We start from the raw sequence: 20,590 nt of genomic DNA, 5'->3' as shown, positions 1-20,590 counted from the left end.
AGAATGTTGCCGATAATGGGAGAACCAACTCCTACAGGATCCCTAATCACCCTTCTCGCAGGGGCCTGAGAGAAGGGAGGGTAGGGTAACTAACCCTACATCTTGATGGAGTCAATCGAGACAGGCACAGCTTGTGCACTCCCCTAAATCCCCTCAAGCCTTGATTGTTGCCCATCAAAGGACACACAGATTCCCCAAGATTTCTCTACTCAATAACCAGTGCCCACTTGCTTCACAGGGCAACAAAGAAGGCATCTTGCCAACATTAAGCTCACAGGTTAACTTTAGCAATATCATCATTCTGAGCAAGTATAGTAAATATCAATTATGTCACCCCATATCTCGCAGCACAGCCTCAGTAGGACTGTTTGTCACTAGGATTCTGCAAACTACCAAGATCCTTGGGGCTATTCTGGGAGTTATTATCTAACACCTGGAAACTAGACATTGCCATGGCCGTGGATCCTGAGAAACTGAACTCTAAAAGGATAACAAATTCCTCCCTACATATAGGCCCTGAAAAGCAAGCCCTCACACCAGAGGTGCTAGTCCTCTCTGAACACATAGAGCACTAGGCTTGAAATCAGGAAGATTTATGATCATGAGTTAAAATCTGGTCTCAGACACTTACTAGCTGTGTGTCCCTGGGCAAATCATTTAATCCTGTTTGCCTCAGATCTTCATCTGTAAAATAAGCTGGAGAAGGAAATGGCAAACCACTCCAATATCTTTGCCAAGAAAACTCCAAATGGGGCCATGAATTGTCAGATATGACTAAAACAACTGAGTTGGATAGATAAGTTGTGGCCAGACAGTAAAGAACTTTATATACATTCTTGTAACTTGTGATTACATTCATCTTCCCCTTTAAATAGCGCATATTTGGTCCTAGAAGTTATAGGCAGGCATGTGCTGGTATATGTTTAACTACTGAGTTTAAAAAAAAAAACTGTACTCACAACACTTTTCAGTTTAATCTACACTCATACTATTCTCTCCATCACTTTCTTAAGCCTAGACAATCAATACAACAAGAAGTCAAGGGCTGATTTGTAGCATTTGGTACAAATACACGGAAAATTTAACAAGCAGCTCTCGGAAGCCAGTTGGAGGTGGTTGTAGCACATCTCTGGTTAAAGTGGTCTACTGGAGTTTATTCAGTGGGTGAAGGGGTGGAGAGAGGGTGATGTGGTTAAATCTATGCTTTAGGAAAATCATTTTGGCAGTGATTACAGGACTAATTGGAGAGGGTCAAGACTAGAAGAAAGGAGACCAAGGAGTAATCCATAGCAATAGCCAGGTGCCAGGTTATGAGGGTGTGAATTAGGGTGGAAATTATATAAACATATAAAAAGGCTTACATGTGACTGACTGATTTTACCGAGATGGAAATAATAAGATTTGGCAACCGACTGGTTATATTATGGGACTGAGAGTGAGGAGCCAAAGATGACGTTGAAATTGGCGACCTGGATAACCAAATGGATGGATGGTGGTATACTTGATAGAAATAGGAAAATTAATAGGATATGTGGATGGTGGAGGGGAATATACTTAGTACATGTGACACAAATGGTTTAATGCCAAAAATTGATGTGATTTTATAAATGGAAATGATGTTAAAGAAGAGACATTAACTTCTGCTTTGCTGTTGCATTGTAAGGGCCATGGGACCTTTTTATCTGACGTAAAGCTGAAATCTTCCATATATGTTACCTCTTCCATTAGAATGTGAGCTCCTTAGCACAGTGCTTTACATATAGTAATCACTTAGTAAATACTTCATTCATTGATTCATTGCTCTTGAAAGATTATATCAATCTACTCCCTTATGATTCCATTGATCACCCCTAGAACTTTTAAAGTCAAAATATCCCTCCCTAGCCACTGCTCCACTCTATGTGGTTTTTTCTTCTAGTAGAATCTAAGTTCCTTAAAAGCAGGGACTTGTATTATTATTTTTTTAATAATCTCTTGCTCTTAGCACAATGCATGGCACCTAGTAAACACTTAATAAATACTTTTTTAAAAATTTATTTATCCAGTTTGAAATGTTTATTATCTATCTTTGTATCCCTCATTCCTAGCCCAGTGCCTTGCACATAGTATGAGCTCAATAAATGTTTGTTAAATTGAAGAAACAAAAGTGAGTTTATATTGAATAACTTTCAGAAATAAGACTCAAGGAAAACAGATTCTTAGTATTTCCATGACAAAAGAGGCAACAGTCTAACAGGATTCTCTGGAAAAAAAAAAAGCTACATGCAGAGCTTAAGAGACACCCTATTGTTTTCATATATTTGTATCTGAAGATAAACAATTTGATTCTGAATGTCTTAAAAAATTCTTACTAGTGCTGGCCAACAGCCTGCTAATATTTAGTGTGTGTAATACAAGGACTAGCTATTTTCCATATGCATTCTGGTGGCATAGTGGGTAACTCATGAGAGAAAAATTGAAGCCAGAATAAAGGCACAGGTAAATAATTACGGTGTTGTAATTGGCTAAGAGAAAGTTGAGTCAAGACTTTCCTAAGATTCTTTTGATATCCTTCTTTGAAGAGAGGGAAGCACCCCAATTTTATTAGAACCTCATTACTAAATGTACTGGAATTAATAGTGAGGAAGTTGAAAATGTGCAGCCAAAATAGGCAGACTTGTCTTGAATACAAATTACTTTGTCTCCTACTTTGCTGAAAAGATTGGGTCAACTGGATATGTGCTCCTTCATTTTCCTTCCTCTACACCTTAAAAACTTTCTGTATCTTTAACTATTCCCTTCTATTTACTCTATTATCACAGAAATGAGGCAGCTCTTCCCTATTCAAGGTTAGCCCCTCTACTTGTACCTTTTATTCCCTCCCTTCCTTCCTTCCTTCCTTCCTTCCTTCCTTCCTTCCTTCCTTCCTTCCTTCCTTCCTTCCTTCTTTCCTTCCTTCCTATCTCTCTCCTCTTCCCCTCAGTCCCTATATACTTCTGTACTGCCTACACAAACATGTTCATCTTCCTATGCTTAAAAAAAATCCTAGTCATATGAAAAAAAATGCTCTAAATCACTATTGATTAGAAAAATACAAATAAAAACTCTGAGGTACCACATCACATCTATCAGATTGGCTAACATAAAATAGGAAAATGATAAATTTTGGAGAGGATGTGGGAGAATTGGAACACTAATGCATTGTTGGTGGAGTTGTGAACTGATCTAACCATTCTGGAAAGCAATTTGGAACTATGCCCAAAGGGCTATAAAACGTGCATACCCTTTGACCCAACAATACCACTTTTAGGGCTGTATCCCAAAGAGGTCATAAAAATGGGAAATGTGGCCAAGAACTGGAAATTGAGGGGATGCCCATCATCGGGGAATGGCTGAACAAGTTGTGGTATATGAATGTAATGGAATATTATTGTCATATAAGAAACGATGAGCAGACAGACTTCAGCAAAACCTGGAAAGATTTATATGAACTGATGCTGAGTGAGGGAAGCACAACCAGGAGAACATTGTACACAGTAACACCCACAGTGTGCAATAACTGACTTTGATAGACTCAGCTCTTCTCAGCAATGCCAGGACCTAAAACAATTTCAAAAGACTCAGGATGGAAATGCCATCCACATCCAGAAAAAGCAATATGGAGTCTGAATGCAGATCGAAGCAGACTGTTTCTTTTTTTTTGTTTTGTTTTGTTTATGTTTTTTTTTTCTCATGGTTATTCCCATTCGTTCTAATTCTTCTATACAATATGACTAATGTGCAAAACATGTTTAATAGGAATATATACATAAAACCTATATTGGATTGTGTGCCATCTTGGGGCAGGGAAGGGGAAGGAAGGGAGAAAATTTAAAACTTATGGAAGTGAATGATGAAAACTAAAAATAAAAAATTAACTTATTTAAAAAAAGAAAAATAAAGATTGAAGAAGTACACTTTGACAAGGAAAAAAAAAATCCTTCGTTAGCCCTGACATCCCCTCAAACTAGCATCTAATTTTTCTCCCTTTCACAGGGAATCACCTAGAAAGAGGAGGTAAAAGAGATGCTAGCATTTGGTAAGAGATATGCATAGGCCTAACTTGATATAATCAGATATATACAAATACTTTTCCACATATAGAAGTTTTGAAAAACTGCCTAAAGCTGTCTCTCATTATTATTGAAATGGAAATTCATTCCTAAAGAATTGTTGCGAGGATGTAAAAATTTTAATCAAATCACAATTAAGAAGAACTTTAAACTTTTTTAAAGTGAAGCTTTGTCAATAACTTTATAATAATATGTTTAATGGATGATTAAAATAGCATTTATTAATCACTTACTATGCCAAGCACTGGGATTATAAATAGCAAAGTCAATCAGTCCTTGATCTTAAGGAGTTTTCAGTCCAATGGGGCATCGATGAACAGAAGAGGTGTTAGATTTAGAAGAGTAAATGAATCCAACATAACCTTTCTAGTAGCAAAGGAAATATTGGTTTTATGTGGGAGGCAGGAGGGAGAATACAGGTAGCAATACAGTAGTTGGGGGAGCCCATCACATCTCAGTGTGAAGCATAGCTGAGTTTGGCTAGGCATAGTGGGCCATGTGGCACGCTCATTACTCAGGGAACCATGTACTCCTGAGGGATTTCCAGAACTAAGGGAATTAAGACCTTCAGAGCAAGATCTCTGGATCAGAGACTGCAGAAGCAGAGAAGACAGAAAGATTTGGACATCTTGAGGATGTGGAGTGGCAAGAGTGCAGCAATGTATTTTTAAGAGAAGTATAGTCTTTTTATTTGACCCGGAAACTAGATTTTATGATATTCTTGGGGATTTTCAGGAGATGAAGAAATTGAGACTACATACATACAAGACATATGTTCTTAGGTGTATAATTTCAGATAATAGTTTATGGATAGTTAATGGAATACCTAGGACAACAGGGAAGAATGGAGGCCAAGTTGTTTTAAAGGAGATTATCACTTTGTTTTCCTCAATAATACTGGCAAATTCTCAATATCTTCTACTAATAGAAAGTTCTTTTAAGCCAAATATGGCTTGCTAATAGGAGGAGGAATGGTACAAGCATTCCCTAAAAATCATTAAGTCCTCAGGGTCATAGAGAAGTCAAATAAGATAGAAGGCTGAGAGTGATTTTTTTTTCTGTTTCAATGGTCTTAAGAGAAGAAAGGAAAGGGAAGGGAGAAATGGATCATTTAGGGAAGAAAAAAGAAAGGGGGAATGATGGGACTTAAATCTCACATAATCAAGAGGCAAAAGTAGAAGTCTATATAAACCAGGAAGGCCTGAAAGAAATGGGCATCTATTGAACTTTGCTTTAATCTGAACTTGTAAAAGGAGAGCAGAACACACAGACCAAACATACAGACACAGTAAAAGTTTGGTGTAGACATATATTCAACACAGAAACAGAATCAGGGAGAGGGGAAAGGGTGGAATAAGAAGGAGGGTAGATCTAAGGAAGGATTAGTTATTAAAAAAAAACCCTAAGTTTATGTTCATAGGAGGGATTGTGAAGAAGGCTTCAAAAAGATAAAAACCTCTGATTGTGGTTTGGATAATGGATAAAGGGAGTGGAAGCTGTTTCCACCAAGTACAGAGCAGAGCACACTCCTGTAACATTTAACTTTTCTTCTTTGTAAAAAGGGGGTGGGAGAAAACAGAAAAAAAATTTACAAGAGAATGGAACACAGGGAAATACATAAAACTAAAAAGATTTTACACAAATTCAAAATAGAAGAGATCAGAAGGAAAACAATGAATAGGGGAAAACTCTATATCAAGTTTCTCTGATAAAGGTCTCATTTCCAAGGTTTATAAGGAACTGATTCAAACATATCATATTTGATATCATATCATTTTTCATCCCCCAATTAATAAATAGTCAAAGGATATGAACAGGCAGTTCTCAAGAGAAGTATAAATTATCTATAGTCATATGAAGAAAATGCTCCAAGTCATTAATTAGAAAAATGCAAATTAAAGTAATTGTGGTTCAAACTCATATCCATAAATTTGACAAAGTTAACAAAAAAAGGAAAAAGGAATATGTTGGAGGGGCTATGGGAAAACAGGCAAATTGACGCCTTACTGGGTGGACCTGTGAATTTTTGCAGCCATTCTAGAAAGGAATTTGGAATTATTATCCCAAAGTTAACAAACTCTGCATACCACTATTGATTTTATTACCCCAAAGAGATTAAATAAAGAGGAAAAGGTATTACATATACAAAAAAATGTTTGTAGAAGCTCTTTCTGTGGTGGCAAAGAACTAGAAACCAAGGAGGTGTCCACTGATTTGGGGAATATGAATACAATGGAATTGTACCATAAGAAAAGAAAAAAGAGATGGTCTTGGAGAAACCTGGGAAAACTTATATGAACTGATACAGTTAAGCAGCACTGTAAAAATGAACAATTTAAAAAACCTTAAGAACTCTGATCAATCATGATTACAGGGACCCCATGAGGAAGAATGCTATCCTTCTGTTGAGAAAGAGGTGATAGACTAATAAGCAGAGTGATAGCCACATTTTTGGACATGGCCAATGTAGTAATTCATTTTGTCTGATGATGCTTATCTGTCACAAGGTTTACATGACTTTTGCTTATTGGGTGACAAGGGGAGGAGGAAGAAAAAAATGCTTCGTAACCGAAAAAAAAAATAAAACAAATCTTTGCTCCTCCAAACATGAAGAGATCATGGTTTTATAGTAATGTTTTTATTTTGTTTCTTCTTTGGGTTACTATTTCTAGCTCCCAAACCTGAACAGTGGTAGTAGCTATATTTTCTTAAAAATATAAGGTGAGAAAAAATGGAGCCAGTTAGGCAGTGCAGTGCATAGAGTGCTGGACCTGGAGTCAGGAAGGTATGAGCTCAACGAAAACAAATGCTAGGGAAGGTGGCCTAGCCATGCCAGATATTAAACTGCACTATAAAGCAGCAGTCATCAAAACTACTGGCTAAGAAACAGAGTCGTGGATCAGTGGAATAGGATAGGTATACAACATGCAAAAGTCAACAACTATGCAATCTACTCTTTGATAAACCCAAAGAGGCCAGCTTCTGGGCTAAGAATGCACTACTTCACAAAAACTGCTGGGAAAATTGGAAAATGGTAGGGAAGAAACTGGGCATAGACCAATATCTTACACCATATACCAAAATAAAGTCAAAATGGGTTCATGATTTAGGAATAAAGGCTGATACTGCAAGCAATTTGGGAGAGCAAGGGATAGTTTGCCTATCAGATTTATGGAAAAGAAAAGAATTCATGACACAAGAGATAGAGAGCATTACAAAATGCAAAATAGATAATTTTGGTTATGTTAAATTGAAATGTTTTTGTATAAAAAAAAGCCAATGCAACAAAGATTAGGAGGGAGGCAGAAAAGTGGGAGAAAATCTTTACAACCAGTGTCTCTGATAAAGGCCTTACTTTTAAAATATACAGGGAACTGAGCCAAATTTATAGGAATACAAGTCATTCCCCAATTGAGAAATGGTCAAAGGATACGAACAGGTACTTTTCAGAGGAAGAAATTAAAGATATGTATAGGCATATGAAAAAATGCTCTAAATCACTACTGATCAGAGAAATGCAAATCAAAACAAATTCTTAGGTACATCTCTGCTGTCGGAGTGGCTAACATGACAAAACAGGAAAATGATAAATGCTGGAGAGGATGTGGGAAAATTGGAACACTGTTACATTGCTGGTGGAGTTGTGAACTGATCCAGTCATTCTGGAGAGCAATTTGGAACTATGCCCAAAGGGCTATAAAAATGTGCATACCCTTTGTCCCAGCAATACCACTTCTAGGGTTTTATCCCAAAGAGATCACACAAGTGGGAAAAGGACCCATCCATACAAAAATATTTATAGCAGCTCTTTTTGTAGTAGCAAAGAATTGGAAATCAAGGGGATGCCCATCAATTGGGGAATGGCTGAACAAGTTGTGGTATATGAAGGTAATGGAATACTACTGTGCTATAAGAAATGGGGATGATACAGACTTCATAATAACCTGGAAAAACCTACATGACATAATGCTGAGTGAGTGGAGCAGAACCAGGAGAACATTATACACAACCACAGATATACGGATTCTGTGATGACTAACCCTGATAGACTTTGCTCTTTTCAGCAATACAAGGTGCAAAGACAACTCCAAAGGACCCACGATGGAGAATGCTATCTACATCCAGAGGAAGAATTGAGGAGTCTGAATGCAGATTGAGGCACACTTTATGCTTGCCTTTTTTTTCCCATTTTTTTTTCTCTTTAGTTTTTTTTTTTTTTTTGGTTCTGTTTCTTCTTTCTCATGATTCATTCCATTGGACACAATTCTTCTTTACAATTTGACTATTGTATAAATAAGTTCAATGCGAAGTTATATGTAGAAGATATATCAGATTCTGTGCTGTCTTGGGGAGGGAGGGAAGAAAATCTGAAACTCAAAATTGTGTAGAACTGAGTGTTATAAACTAAAAATAAAAAATCTCAAAAAATATTTTAAAAAAGGAAAGTATGAGCTCAAATCTGACCTCAGATGTTTACTAGCTATGTAATTCCGGACAAGTCATTTAACCCATCTACCTCAATTTTCTTATTTGTAAAAAGGGGATAATCATAGCATCTTGTAGATGCTACAGTGGTTGTGAGGATAATATAAGATACTTGTGAAGTGTTTCACAAACCTTCAAGTGCTATAAAATGCTATCTATTATATTATTATTCAAAAATCTGACCAAATTCACCCTCTGGATAAGTATGTTTTATAAGATAATCACTATATAAAAATAAGATTTCAGTGTGAAAGGAACTCTAGGAAATAACTGCAAAGAACAGCCATCCACAAATCCAACTGAGATACTGATGAGAAAAAAAAAGTATTGAAATAGTCACAACTAAAACATTCAACTGAAGCATTCTTCAATGCCTGGGATTACCATAACCAGAAAAATATCATTTTCTTAAGGAAAGTATTCCTCTGTCCTTACACCCTCTCCTAAATATTAAAAGCCTCTTAGAAGTAATGTTATACTCTTGAGATACACAAATTGTTCTAGCTACTACATATTCTTAAGCCCTGCTATTCCCCCAATTAATGAATTCTGTCCTGATGTATGAATCTGTTTTTATAGCACTTGGCTACAAATCTCCATTAATAAGGCAACAAAGAAGAAACATTAAGGAAAGAAATCATGATTTTTTTCTCAAAGGCAGATTTCAGTTAGAACTATTTAAATAAACCGTAATTCTATAACACTGTAAATAATTAATTAATTACATCATGAAGAATGACGTATTCCTTTTCCTCTTGATGAAAATATTTTCCTTACTGTCATTCAACGATTTCTCATTTTATAACTTAACCATTGTTTTCATGAAATCCACTACTTTTAACAAATATACCTATGTAGCATATTAAAGAAAAGCTAAAGCACACATAGCTTGGAGCTGCCTGGCAGTATAGGCCGGGACCAAGTTAGGCCATTCTGCTGGTTCAGCTACAGGAGTGAAACAAAACCAGACACTAAGATGATCTAACAGTTAAAAAAATTGATATTTACTTGGGTACAGTATGGGAAGGATTGTTCAGCAAGCATATAGCACGGATTCTGTTGGCAGCTTTCCTGTCTTGGCAATTCATCTCTGTAGTACACTCTGTCAAGGGGAGAGTTTGTGATTACTTATATACCAGCTTTTGTACTTAGACCATTATTATCCTAGGACTATAAAGGGTGAGAATGGTTTCAATACATTCAATACATTTTAAGGGGGAAAAAATGACCTAACCTGCATAGGGCAAAACCTTAGGAAAAACCAAACCAGCCTAGGTGACCATGACCCTACTAGCTATTGCTCAGTTGGAAATCTCATTCACTGCTTTAGTTTCTATTTAATGTCATGTAATTTGGCTTGCTGCATGTAGTGAAAATGATAAGACCATTTTACCTTGCTTTATTCCTCACTTTTGAAGACTCTAGGCCTAGATAATGAGAAAAGGATGTCTGCCCTAAAGTTGAAAACTGAACTAAAGCAAACACATACTACATTGCTTCCTACCTGCATCTATCTGCCTGCACTCTCCTCAGTATTATTTGAAGAATAGATGCTATAGTCAGAAGCTGCCTTATCTATAGTATCACATAACACTAGGTGTTAGGGGCGCTCTGGACCTGGGCCTCCTGAAAGGGTAGTGAGACGCCAGGGAGTCTGGACCTGCTGACGCAGCAGTGCCTGTGTGGCTTCTGTTACGTCAGTACCGGGGCAGCTCCAACTGGAAGGGCTCCACCTTCGGGGAGGAACTGGGGAGGAGCTAACCCGAAACTCCCAATATAAGGAGCACCCCAGAGAGGGTCAGTGGGATTTTTGTGTAAGATTTCTGGTACGCCATTGCAATAAAACTGCTTGTCGCATTCTGGTAGCTGCCTGGTGATTCTCCTCTCGCGTCCCCCGGGAGGAGCCGGAGACGTCCGAAGACCCGTGGGCAGGGTGAGTGTGAGGCGGTAGTCGGGGAGAACGGGGTGCTATTGTGGGGCACACCCGTCCAGCCGCCGACAGCTGGCGCCCAAACGTGGGGCTTGACCAGTGAGGCCGCTCCTGCTCCCAATAGATAAGGGGAGCGGAAGACCAGGCAGAACCCAAGGAGACAGGTTGAGCCCTTGGGATGGGACCGAAGGTCTGTAAAGCCCGTGTTGAGCCGGAGGACAAAGGCGTACTTGCCTGCCAGATCTACAAGGTCTGTAAGGAGCAAGGCGTTAGAATTCAGATAAGAGCATGTAGAGAGTGGGTGGAGAAAGTTTGGGTAGTTAGCCCATGGTTAGAACACACGGGGGTAGATCCGCAGAGATGGGGTTTGGTGGGCCAGCAAATGGCCTCTTACCATAAAACAGACCCCACATTCTTAGATCCCAAGGATTTTACGATTTACTCGGCGATTGGGGCTGCCCTATCGCCCCAGCCACCCCCTCTACGGGACGAAAGGGAGGCCCAAGTAGGGGCATCCCTGGCAGGCTCGGATGATGACGATGAGGAAGAGAAAATCCCCGAGCCGAAATCCATCTACCCTTGGGAGGCTTTGCAGCAAGGCAAAGAGGGCTTCTCAGGTCCCCTTCCAAGGGAGGAGTTGTTGGAAGCCCCAAAGCAGAAGGAAGGGCAGAACTCACTAGGCAAGGGAGGTGCTTCTTTACCGCCTAGGTACCGTTTCACAGAGAGAAGAGAGGAACAGGCAAGAGGGCATAAGTGGGAGGAAGCTCATGAGCCCGGGGAGAAGGAGGAAGCGGCCACCGCCCTTATGGCAGAGATGACACTGGGGCCGCGGAAAGGCTTTTCGTTCAGTACCAAGAGTGCAGCTGCAGCCCGGCCCCCACAGAGCCTGCTGTCCTTCAGCCTACGCCAGGCTGTGAAGGACGGGGAGGATGTAGATTGGGCAGAGTGGGACTCCCTGCTGGCACTACCGGTGCTGATAGAAAATCCAGGCGATATAGACGAGGACAGATATCACCGACCTGTTCCCTTTAAGTTTATTAAAGATTTGAAGGAGGCAGTCCAGAAATATGGCCCAGGCTCAGCCTATGTACAAAAGGCTTTAGAATCATCCTGCCTTGCGCTCCCCTGGACCCCATTCGATTTTCAGGAAGTTGCAGAGGCGATTTTTGAGCCCGCCACGGCAGTAGCCTTCAAGGCTTACGTCCGTAGGGAAGCGCAGAAGTTTATTGCAGAGCATAATATTGCAGACGAGCAGGATGCCTTAGACATGATTTTGGGACAAGGACCTTATGTGTCTTTACAACACCAGTTAAATTATGACGACCTGGTGAGGAGGGCAGTGAATACCTGCCACATTAAGGCCCTCCAAAAATTAGGCACTCCTGGGAGCAAGGTCTCCTTAACTTCCCTCAAGCAGAGGAATAATGAATCACCCCTGGATTTTGTTAGCAGGGTGCAAACAGTAGTGCATGCTACCTTCGGTAAAACAGGTGCAGCACCACCCCTAATAGTGCAGTTAGTGAAGGAAGGGTTGTTACCGCAATATCGTGCAGCGCTTGCATCGCTGCCACATAATCCCTCCCTTGATCAAATTATTGAAAAAATGATGGATTTGCCACACCGAGACCCTATGACCATGATGGCTTCATGCCTGGAAAAACAAACTCAGTTGATGGCACAGTGGGGCGGGACTGGAAGGAGGCTTACTTGCTTCAACTGTGGGAAAGAGGGGCATATGAAGAACGCTTGCCGTGCGCCCTTTAACGGCGTTAAATGCTTCTCATGTGGCAAGTTAGGGCATGTAGCCAAAAACTGTCGTTCCATGCTAAGACCATTGGAACTATCCTTACCCAGTCAAACTGCCATTTCTGAAAATGAGATTTTAAAGAAAGAGTTAGATGCCTTGAGAGCCTTTTGTGATTCAGTTAAACAAGATAAGATTAAGCTCCAAAATGAACTGGCCCATAAGGTGGCAGAATGCAAAGCTTTGGCATTAGAATGTGAAAGAGTCAAGGAGGATTCTGATGACCAGATAAAGCAGTTGGAGGATGCTTTAAAAGATGTGCAAAGGAGAATGTATGATTCAGAAGGTAAAATAAAGCAAATGCAGACTCATTTTCTTGCTCTAAAGGAGCACTTGACGAATGAAGCAGCTTCAGGAAATAACAGATTAACAGAAGAACTAAGGGAGCAATTGAAAGAAATGAAAGCAAAATATGAGGGAGCTTCTGCTGAAGCAGGAAGGCTAAAGAACCAAATCAAAAGAAATGAAAAGTTAGTAGAGGAATTTAAAAGGGATAAAGGGAGACTAGGAGAAGAAAATAAGCGACTACAGAAAGAATTTAGCATGTCTGAAATAGAGCGAGAGAAGAGAGGAAGAAAAGCCTTGGAGATGGAAGGCCAATTAAAGGAGTTAGCAACAAAGTTGGCCCTCTCCATCCCTACGGAAAAATTTGAAAACATGAAGAGCTTACTATCAAATGAAGTGAATGAGAAAGCAAAGAAGTTTGTAGAGATGGAAAGGGAATATGAAAAATCACAGGCTGAACTTAGGCAGTTAAAGAGAGAACTTGAGAACTATGAAGCTAAGCTTTCTCAACATGTTAGGCCAGAAGAACATGAACAACTTAAAGACAAATTGGAACAAAAGTCAGGTGAATTTGGAAAGAAGATCACTGAGTTAACTTTGAGGAATCAGACATTACAGAAAGAACTTGAGAAGGTTGGTTCAGATAATAAGCTACTAACCCAACAGTTGCAGAACTTAGGGATTGAGATGCTGAACAAAAAGCCAATGAATGTGACACAAAAGTATAAAGAAAGAGAAATGGAAACTGAGAAACTTACGCCACGGATCAGGCCACATTCATAAGAATCATATACAAGATGGCCAAGATCAGGGGTGTACAATCACTCCCCGAATTACAGATGTGGCTACCGGAACAGAGCAAGAGGAGGAATTTGCACACTTGGTAGACTCCAAGGACAAGATACCAGAAAAAGGCAACTTAGCATATTATCCGGAGGAAAGAATGAAGTCTTCTTTGGCCCCTTCCCCAACTCCTCACATTCTGAAGAAGTTAGTAAGAGAAAGCTGTCTCTTTACAAGACCAGCCAGCGATCTGCCTCTGATCATCTTAACCGCAGGGTCTCCACAACCCCAATAAGGCATGGCACCTGGCCTCCGTTACATCAGAGGGCCAAGCAATTTGTGCATAGGATTCAAAAAATCCTCTCTGTGTTTTTTGTCTCTGTGTCTGTGTGCTGTATCTGTGTTTCTGTGTGTGTGTAACCTGACACCCTGTAATGTCCACTGTCTCTTTCTCTCCCTCCCTGATTCCAGTCTCTTCAGAGGAGCGGGAGGGCAGGGGGGGAGAGCAGGAGAGAGAAAAATGTCTTCTTGTTTAACGGTTTATAGTTGTTGGAAATAATGCTCTTTCTTTCTCTCTTCATCCCAAATCTGGCCAATTTGGGATGTGAGGAGAGATAAGAAAGGAGGCGTGGACCTTTTCCCTGAAATTTAAAGAAATGTGTTACTCCTGATTTGATGCTTAAGACAACGTCGGAATTTCTCATACCATTTGGCACTAAGGCAAATTCGGAATATGCATGAATCTCTAATAACGAGACACTTTGAGCTCCCCAGTGTGAGGAGAAAGGGACATGGTACCACTGGATCTTTTCCAGAGTCCCACTCACCTTAGACTGGCAAATTCAAAGCTCTCACTTCCAAAAAAGTTTTTAAGGAGTGAACACAGAAGTAAAATTTACTCGAGAAAAAATTAGAACCATTAAGATCTTGATTTAGCAGATTCTGTTAACCATAGATAATCTGGTGAAGTATATAAAACCTTTTTCAAAATAATAATGCACGTATGAATGTGAAGAAAAATCAATTTATATGACAAAAGATATTCTGTCCCCCTCCAATCCGTAGACTCCTTGGGGGGTTAAGAATTCCAGCTCTATGTCAGAAGTATATACAAAGATGTTTTAATTCCTGTGTGGTGAATGAGAATCACCATGAGACTAGTATAGATAAAAAAGTTGGAAAATATTTAATGACATAACGGTATTAAATCTATAGAGTTGATAAGTACTTTTCAATCTACAACTACAGAGATCCTTATGTGCAATTTAGTGACCCTCATTCCTGTTTGAATTTGAAACAAGTGGTTTAAAGCTTCCAAAACAGAGAAATGAAAGCCAAACGTGAAAGCCAATCTGAACATAGTGTACCCAAAGGACTGTTACTGACTGTTACTGTAGTCCTGAGAAACAAAAATACTTCTTCGGATAGGAATTATCTCCATAGATATAACCCAGTCCGCCTGGATGAAAACATTTCTAGCTCACTATGATTTTCCTACATTTGCTACTTGGAAAGTTTAAAGGATGATTCGGCTGCAAATATACAATAGGGGGTTGGCTTCTTTTCCAAATAATTGCCCAGTGTACAAGCTGCTTTTTCTTATTTAGGCCCTTTTATTACGTACTGCTTTGTTACTTTACTTACTGGAACATCTTTGATACTTTACGGGGACATCCTGCCTCGTGCCTCACGTAGCTCATACAGCTCTGATACCATTTTGCAACATGCCCGAGGACGGTATACCCCTTTGTTCCCATGCCCCTACAGCAACATCTTGCAACGGTCCTGAGGCCCAAGGCCGGAGTCGGGTTGCTTGGAAACGCAAGGATTCTGCTATTTGGCTGCAACACCGGGACCAGTTTAGAGTAGGGGATGAAAGATGTTTAATTAAATCCCTTATATATGTGAGTCCTATTCTCATAAAACAAAAAGGGGGAGTGGTGGGTAGGCTGACCCATGCGCAGCTCGCTACAGCTACCTTTACTGCCCATTTTTTATTACTGCCAATTTTTTATTTTTTACGATTTCGTGATGATGGCCTCACGCCTGCGCTAAAATATTATGCTGGAGGCCGGTGTGAAAGACAGGAGCCGGGCCAAAAGGAGACACCGCCACCAACTGCGTGCCTTCAAGGCAGCCCGGTCTGGTGGAAAGATGAGAAAGGGGTGTGGCACGGGCCGGGGAGGGTCGTAATTGGAGGGAGAGGGTATCTTTGTGTCTCCACAGATGCCACAGGAGAACAAATCTGGGTGCCCATCCGCCGGGTCCGTGAGGTTGCGCCCCCGTCGACGCCCCAGGGAACGGAGGCCGCGGCGGAAAAACAGGACCGTCCAGAGAAGGAGGGCTGCCTTGAACAATGCCCTTAGCTGCCTGCTTGCCATGATCCAGTTGGCGACCCCATCCACATCTGCTCCTGCCATCTTGCCACCCCTGGCAGTGAATCCTACGCACTGGGCCATTACCCCGAATCTCTGTGTAACCCCTATTCCCTACCATGTTTCCCAGTATGCACAATTAGAGACTCTTCTTATAACACTGCCACTAATTTCACAACTGAACTGCATATGCTAGATGAGGTCATTGCGGCCATACAGAATGCCACTATACACTTCAATAACGACTGGGAAAAGAACTATAACAACGCCAAAGACTGGTGGGACACTCTTAGTCTTCACCAATTACTCCAATGGGCCTCCATTGGGGGAATTTTCCTCGTACTTGCCCTTCTCATCTGTTTGTGCCTGCCCTGCCTGATTTCTTGTATGTTTGGGGTTTTGCGCCGCTCCTTAGAAGCTGTAAAAGCCGATGTCATTAAACAAAAAGGGGGAGTTGTTAGGGGCGCTCTGGACCTGGGCCTCCTGAAAGGGTAGTGAGACGCCAGGGAGTCTGGACCTGCTGACGCAGCAGTGCCTGTGTGGCTTCTGTTACGTCAGTACGGGGCGGCTCCAACTGGAAGGGCTCCACCTTCGGGGAGGAACTGGGGAGGAGCTAACCCGAAACTCCCAATATAAGGAGCACCCCAGAGAGGGTCAGTGGGATTTTTGTGTAAGATTTCTGGTACGCCATTGCAATAAAACTGCTTGTCGCATTCTGGTAGCTGCCTGGTGATTCTCCTCTCGCATCCCCCGGGAGGAGCCGGAGACGTCCGAAGACCCGTGGGCAGGGTGAGTGTGAGGCGGTAGTCGGGGAGAACGGGGTGCTATTGTGGGGCACACCCGTCCGGCCGCCGACAACTAGGTAAACTCCTGATACGTGACATACGTTGCCTTGTCATTGCTAAAGGGGTCTGATGAAATCAGAAAAACACACATATGATCAAAAGTTCTTTCACTCTTACTAAAAGCTGAATTGATTGAGTTAATAGTTACTTTTAAGCATTTGAGAAGAGGTTATTTAATTTATGCTAGGGTAAAGATAAATACAATGATATTTTTGAAAAACAGTAGGGCAAATATAAACAAAAATATCTAAATTTTGTAGGACTTGAGAAAAATGGGAAAGGATTGTGGACTGCCAAAATATTGTAAGCATCAAGAGAAGAAGGTAATTCTTAGGAAAAACATTTACATTTAGTTAAATGTTGTAATAACAATTATTATAAACTACTAGGTTTTCTGAATTGGGCCAACACCTTGTTTATCTGAACAGCTAGAGAAGATGAAGCATATTTCATTCATTTTTGAACGTTATTGTTTGCAGATAGTAATCTGTAATTAGCATTCACACTCTGATCAACATTCTTTTCCTTCAATAAAAACATCAAGGTCAATGCATTATCTTTTTGACCATTCACTTTTTTTATAAGAACATACATAAGAATTGAAAAGATGTATTGGAAAATGTTCACACTAAGACATCATTTTGGATAATGACACCATGGTTACTGATTACTGACAAAATAAGCAAAAGAAAAGCATTATTAAAGGCTGAAAGAGTAAGACTATGCCACTATGTCTAGTGCTTATTGGAAATGGTTAACAACTGAAAGGAATGAGGATTTTTCACTAGATGATTTCAGATGCACAAAAGCATCCAGAAAAAAGTGTCTGGACATCAAACATTAGAATGCTTTGTAAAGGTTTTTAGTAGAGACAGATAAATAATCACAACATTCTTATTTTATACTCTTGGTATTTCATTTGCATATATTTTTATTGTTCCTATTTAGCAGCATATATTTATTGTTTCTCTATGACAAAAACTTGATAAGGGCAATTACCTTACATTATTTTGTAGAACCCTAAATGCAAACCAGTGAAATCTAAGGAATATGTTCACAAAATCGATGAATATAATGAAAATATAGCATGTAATTACAATGGTGATTTTGACCTTGTCATAAGTTTCAAAATAACAATTCCATATCCATAACAATGCCAAATAAAAATTCTATATTACATATTAAAATATGCTACCATGACATGGAAATGGCCTGGTAACATTTTTGTGCATAAAGAAAACTAAGGTGGGATAATGCAAACTGGAATACTTAACAATGTGATGGTGTTCTGTGTCTTCATCTTTAATAGTTATAGTTCACAGATTATGACAGTGCTAGGCTATTCTTAAACCGCTTTTAATGGGAAATGCATCACAAAAGACTTTCCATCTCATGTTTCCCAGCATGCAAAATTATCACCCAGTACCATTTAATCCTTCAAATATATTCAAATTATTATCCTAGTTAGGGTTAAAAAGAAATTAGTTAGAAATCCAAAATAAACCTGATATTTTCATACATTCATTCTACACTTTACAAAAGAAATCTTATTATATATGGAAGATAGTTAATGCAAAATTTTGTTAGTAAAAAAGAAACTATACTATATATCTTTTCCATTAAAAATGAGAATTGCAATATAGCTGCTGTAAATTACAAGTGATTCAGGACAAAGCAAAAAGACAAAACCAAAAGCAAACAATGAAAATTTGCAGTTAAAATGTACCTTACAAGGTATGCAAAGAATTGGCAATGTTTAAGAAAACCACAGATGCACTGACCATGGCACAGAGAGGCTGAAATCTGCATCTGAAGTCACGTTTTGTAGACCATTTTTGAAGTACTCAATTTCGAATTCCAATTCTGAAGTACTGAAGAAGCAGCAATCTTTTTCTTTTTGAAAGAGTCATGAATTAAGCATCTTTTTAAAGATCATTGATTTTATAACAGTAAGAGTATCTTGGGCACAAGAGCCATTTAACAAAATTCTATTTGTTAGTAGCTTGTGCTTGGTACAGGTACATGCAAATTATGTGATTATTCCCTGCAAATGAATATATTTTGATGGCAAATATGTTAAAACGCATTATAAATTAATTCCCTGTAATAACAGATTAAGACAAACCTGATTGAGATTTGGATACTATTTACTAAAGGAAAATAAAATGTTTTCTGAAATGTTACAACTATTATAATAAGGTTCAGAAAAAGTGAGAGAGAAGATACAAGAATGTTATGTGAATGACAGTAAATAAAAAATGTTATGCTAAATCATAAGAGCCTTTACAAATAAAGCCTATTATGTTATCGTTTGAAAAAATCCTTAACATTATTATAAAATCGCCAGTATAACAATACCTTTTCGTTGACTGCATTCTTTGCCAAATATGAAAGAAACTTAAATAAGACTATTTGTTCAATTTTTAAAAATTCTGCATACTCATTACACTAGGAAAAGATAATAACATGTAATGAACAAATCAAATCTCAAATAAAAAAGGATGAAAGTACATTTTACTTTTACAAAATGCAAAATATAACTTGAAAATACTAGCCACTTAGAGGTTTGAAAATATAGTACAGGAACACCAGAAACACAAAGTTAATTTTTTTTTCTCCATACTTGTCATTTATATGGTCCTGGAAAAGGGCTTTTAAAAGACAATTTGATATTCATGTGTACATACCAATATTCAATTCCCAATATTTTTTACCATACATTTTTTAAAGCCTACAAAATAAAAGCTCTCTGACGCTAAATACAAGAACATAAAACAAGGATCTGCATCCACCGCAGGCAAATTCTGTCTTCCTCAGTTTGGCATATCCACGTTTTGAAGCACAAGACCCACTCTGCTTGGAATGTATACCTAATTTTTTAAAGAAGTAAAAAAAAAATGGCATTATGATCTTGTCAGTACATTTCATGAAAACTACTGAATGTGAGGATTTTGCACTATAGACTTCGAGGTAAGTCTAATGGCATGACTCAAACTTCTGTTTTCCTAAGGCAATTAATTCTTATGAATCATATTTAAAATCTTAGAATCAGAGTAATTTAAACTGTATACAGTACTTTTCTAGTCTTTGTTCTAACGTTAATGAGAGCATTTTAAAACAGTTACCACTAGAGGGCTCTGTATGATTTATAATTGTCAGCGTTAAGACTCCTGAGAACATGGAGGCACACTGACTGAACAGAGATAAATAAACATAAATATTATGTTTAAACACAATTGCATTATTATTGTATTGTGAATTAAGGCTTGCCTAAGGCCTATGATGTCATTTTGTTCCAGTAAACAGAAGTAATGTGACAAAGCAATGTTTTGCAAATACTGTTGCACCTAGAGAGCCTTACTTAAGAAAATGTTTGATATTCATTTTTTTTTCCCCTTCGAAGAGTAAGAGCTTAATGAATGCAATCAAAGGAATCCTAAGAGGAACACACCTTTAACTCCAGGTGGTATGCCTTAAACCATTTTTCTAATTAGTCACAAACACCTATTCCATGGGATTCGCCTTATAAAGATAGGAAATTTTAATCAACATGCCAGCATTTCATATGAAATTCTTTTTTTTTTTTTTTTTTTTTTTTTTTTTTTTGCTAAAAGGACATTTTATGCAACTGAGCAAGTGGTTTTGTTGTTGTTCAGTCATGTCCAATTCTTCATGACCCCACATGGGGTTTTCTTGGCAAAGATACTGGAGTGGTCTGCTATTTCCTTCTCCAGCTCATTTTACAAATAGGGAAACTGAAGCAAATAGGGTAAAGTGACTTGTCCAGGGTCACACAGCTAGTATGTGTCTGAAGCTGCATCTGAACTCAGGTGTCCTGACTGGTTGAGCCCAGGGCTCAACCCACTAAGCTACCTAGCTAGCAAGTGATATGAATTGCTTAATGGACCTAGATGCTACTTAATTCCTTCTTATTAGTATTATTTTTTTGGCTGGACCTGCGATTTCATTGGTGCTCTTAACAGCCTATCAAT

General features: G+C 39.0%; 1 protein-coding gene across 1 annotated transcript in view; it reads right to left on the bottom strand.

Annotated features, from left to right (window-relative positions):
• Positions 1 to 17,492: 17,492 nt before the first annotated feature.
• Positions 17,493 to 20,590, bottom strand: part of GBE1 (1,4-alpha-glucan branching enzyme 1) — a 354,639-nt gene continuing 351,541 nt past the window's right edge. Inside the window, exon 16 of the mRNA XM_036754162.1 lies at positions 17,493 to 19,468. Within this exon, the coding sequence (XP_036610057.1) occupies positions 19,412 to 19,468 (57 nt within the window). The 3' untranslated portion in view covers positions 17,493 to 19,411. The remainder of the gene's footprint in view (positions 19,469 to 20,590) is intronic.

Source organism: Trichosurus vulpecula, chromosome 4 (assembly GCF_011100635.1).
Source record: "Trichosurus vulpecula isolate mTriVul1 chromosome 4, mTriVul1.pri, whole genome shotgun sequence".
Lineage (NCBI taxonomy): Eukaryota > Metazoa > Chordata > Mammalia > Diprotodontia > Phalangeridae > Trichosurus > Trichosurus vulpecula.
The sequence above is the reverse complement of the archived record's forward strand: the minus strand, read 5'-3'. Positions and strand labels throughout refer to the sequence as shown.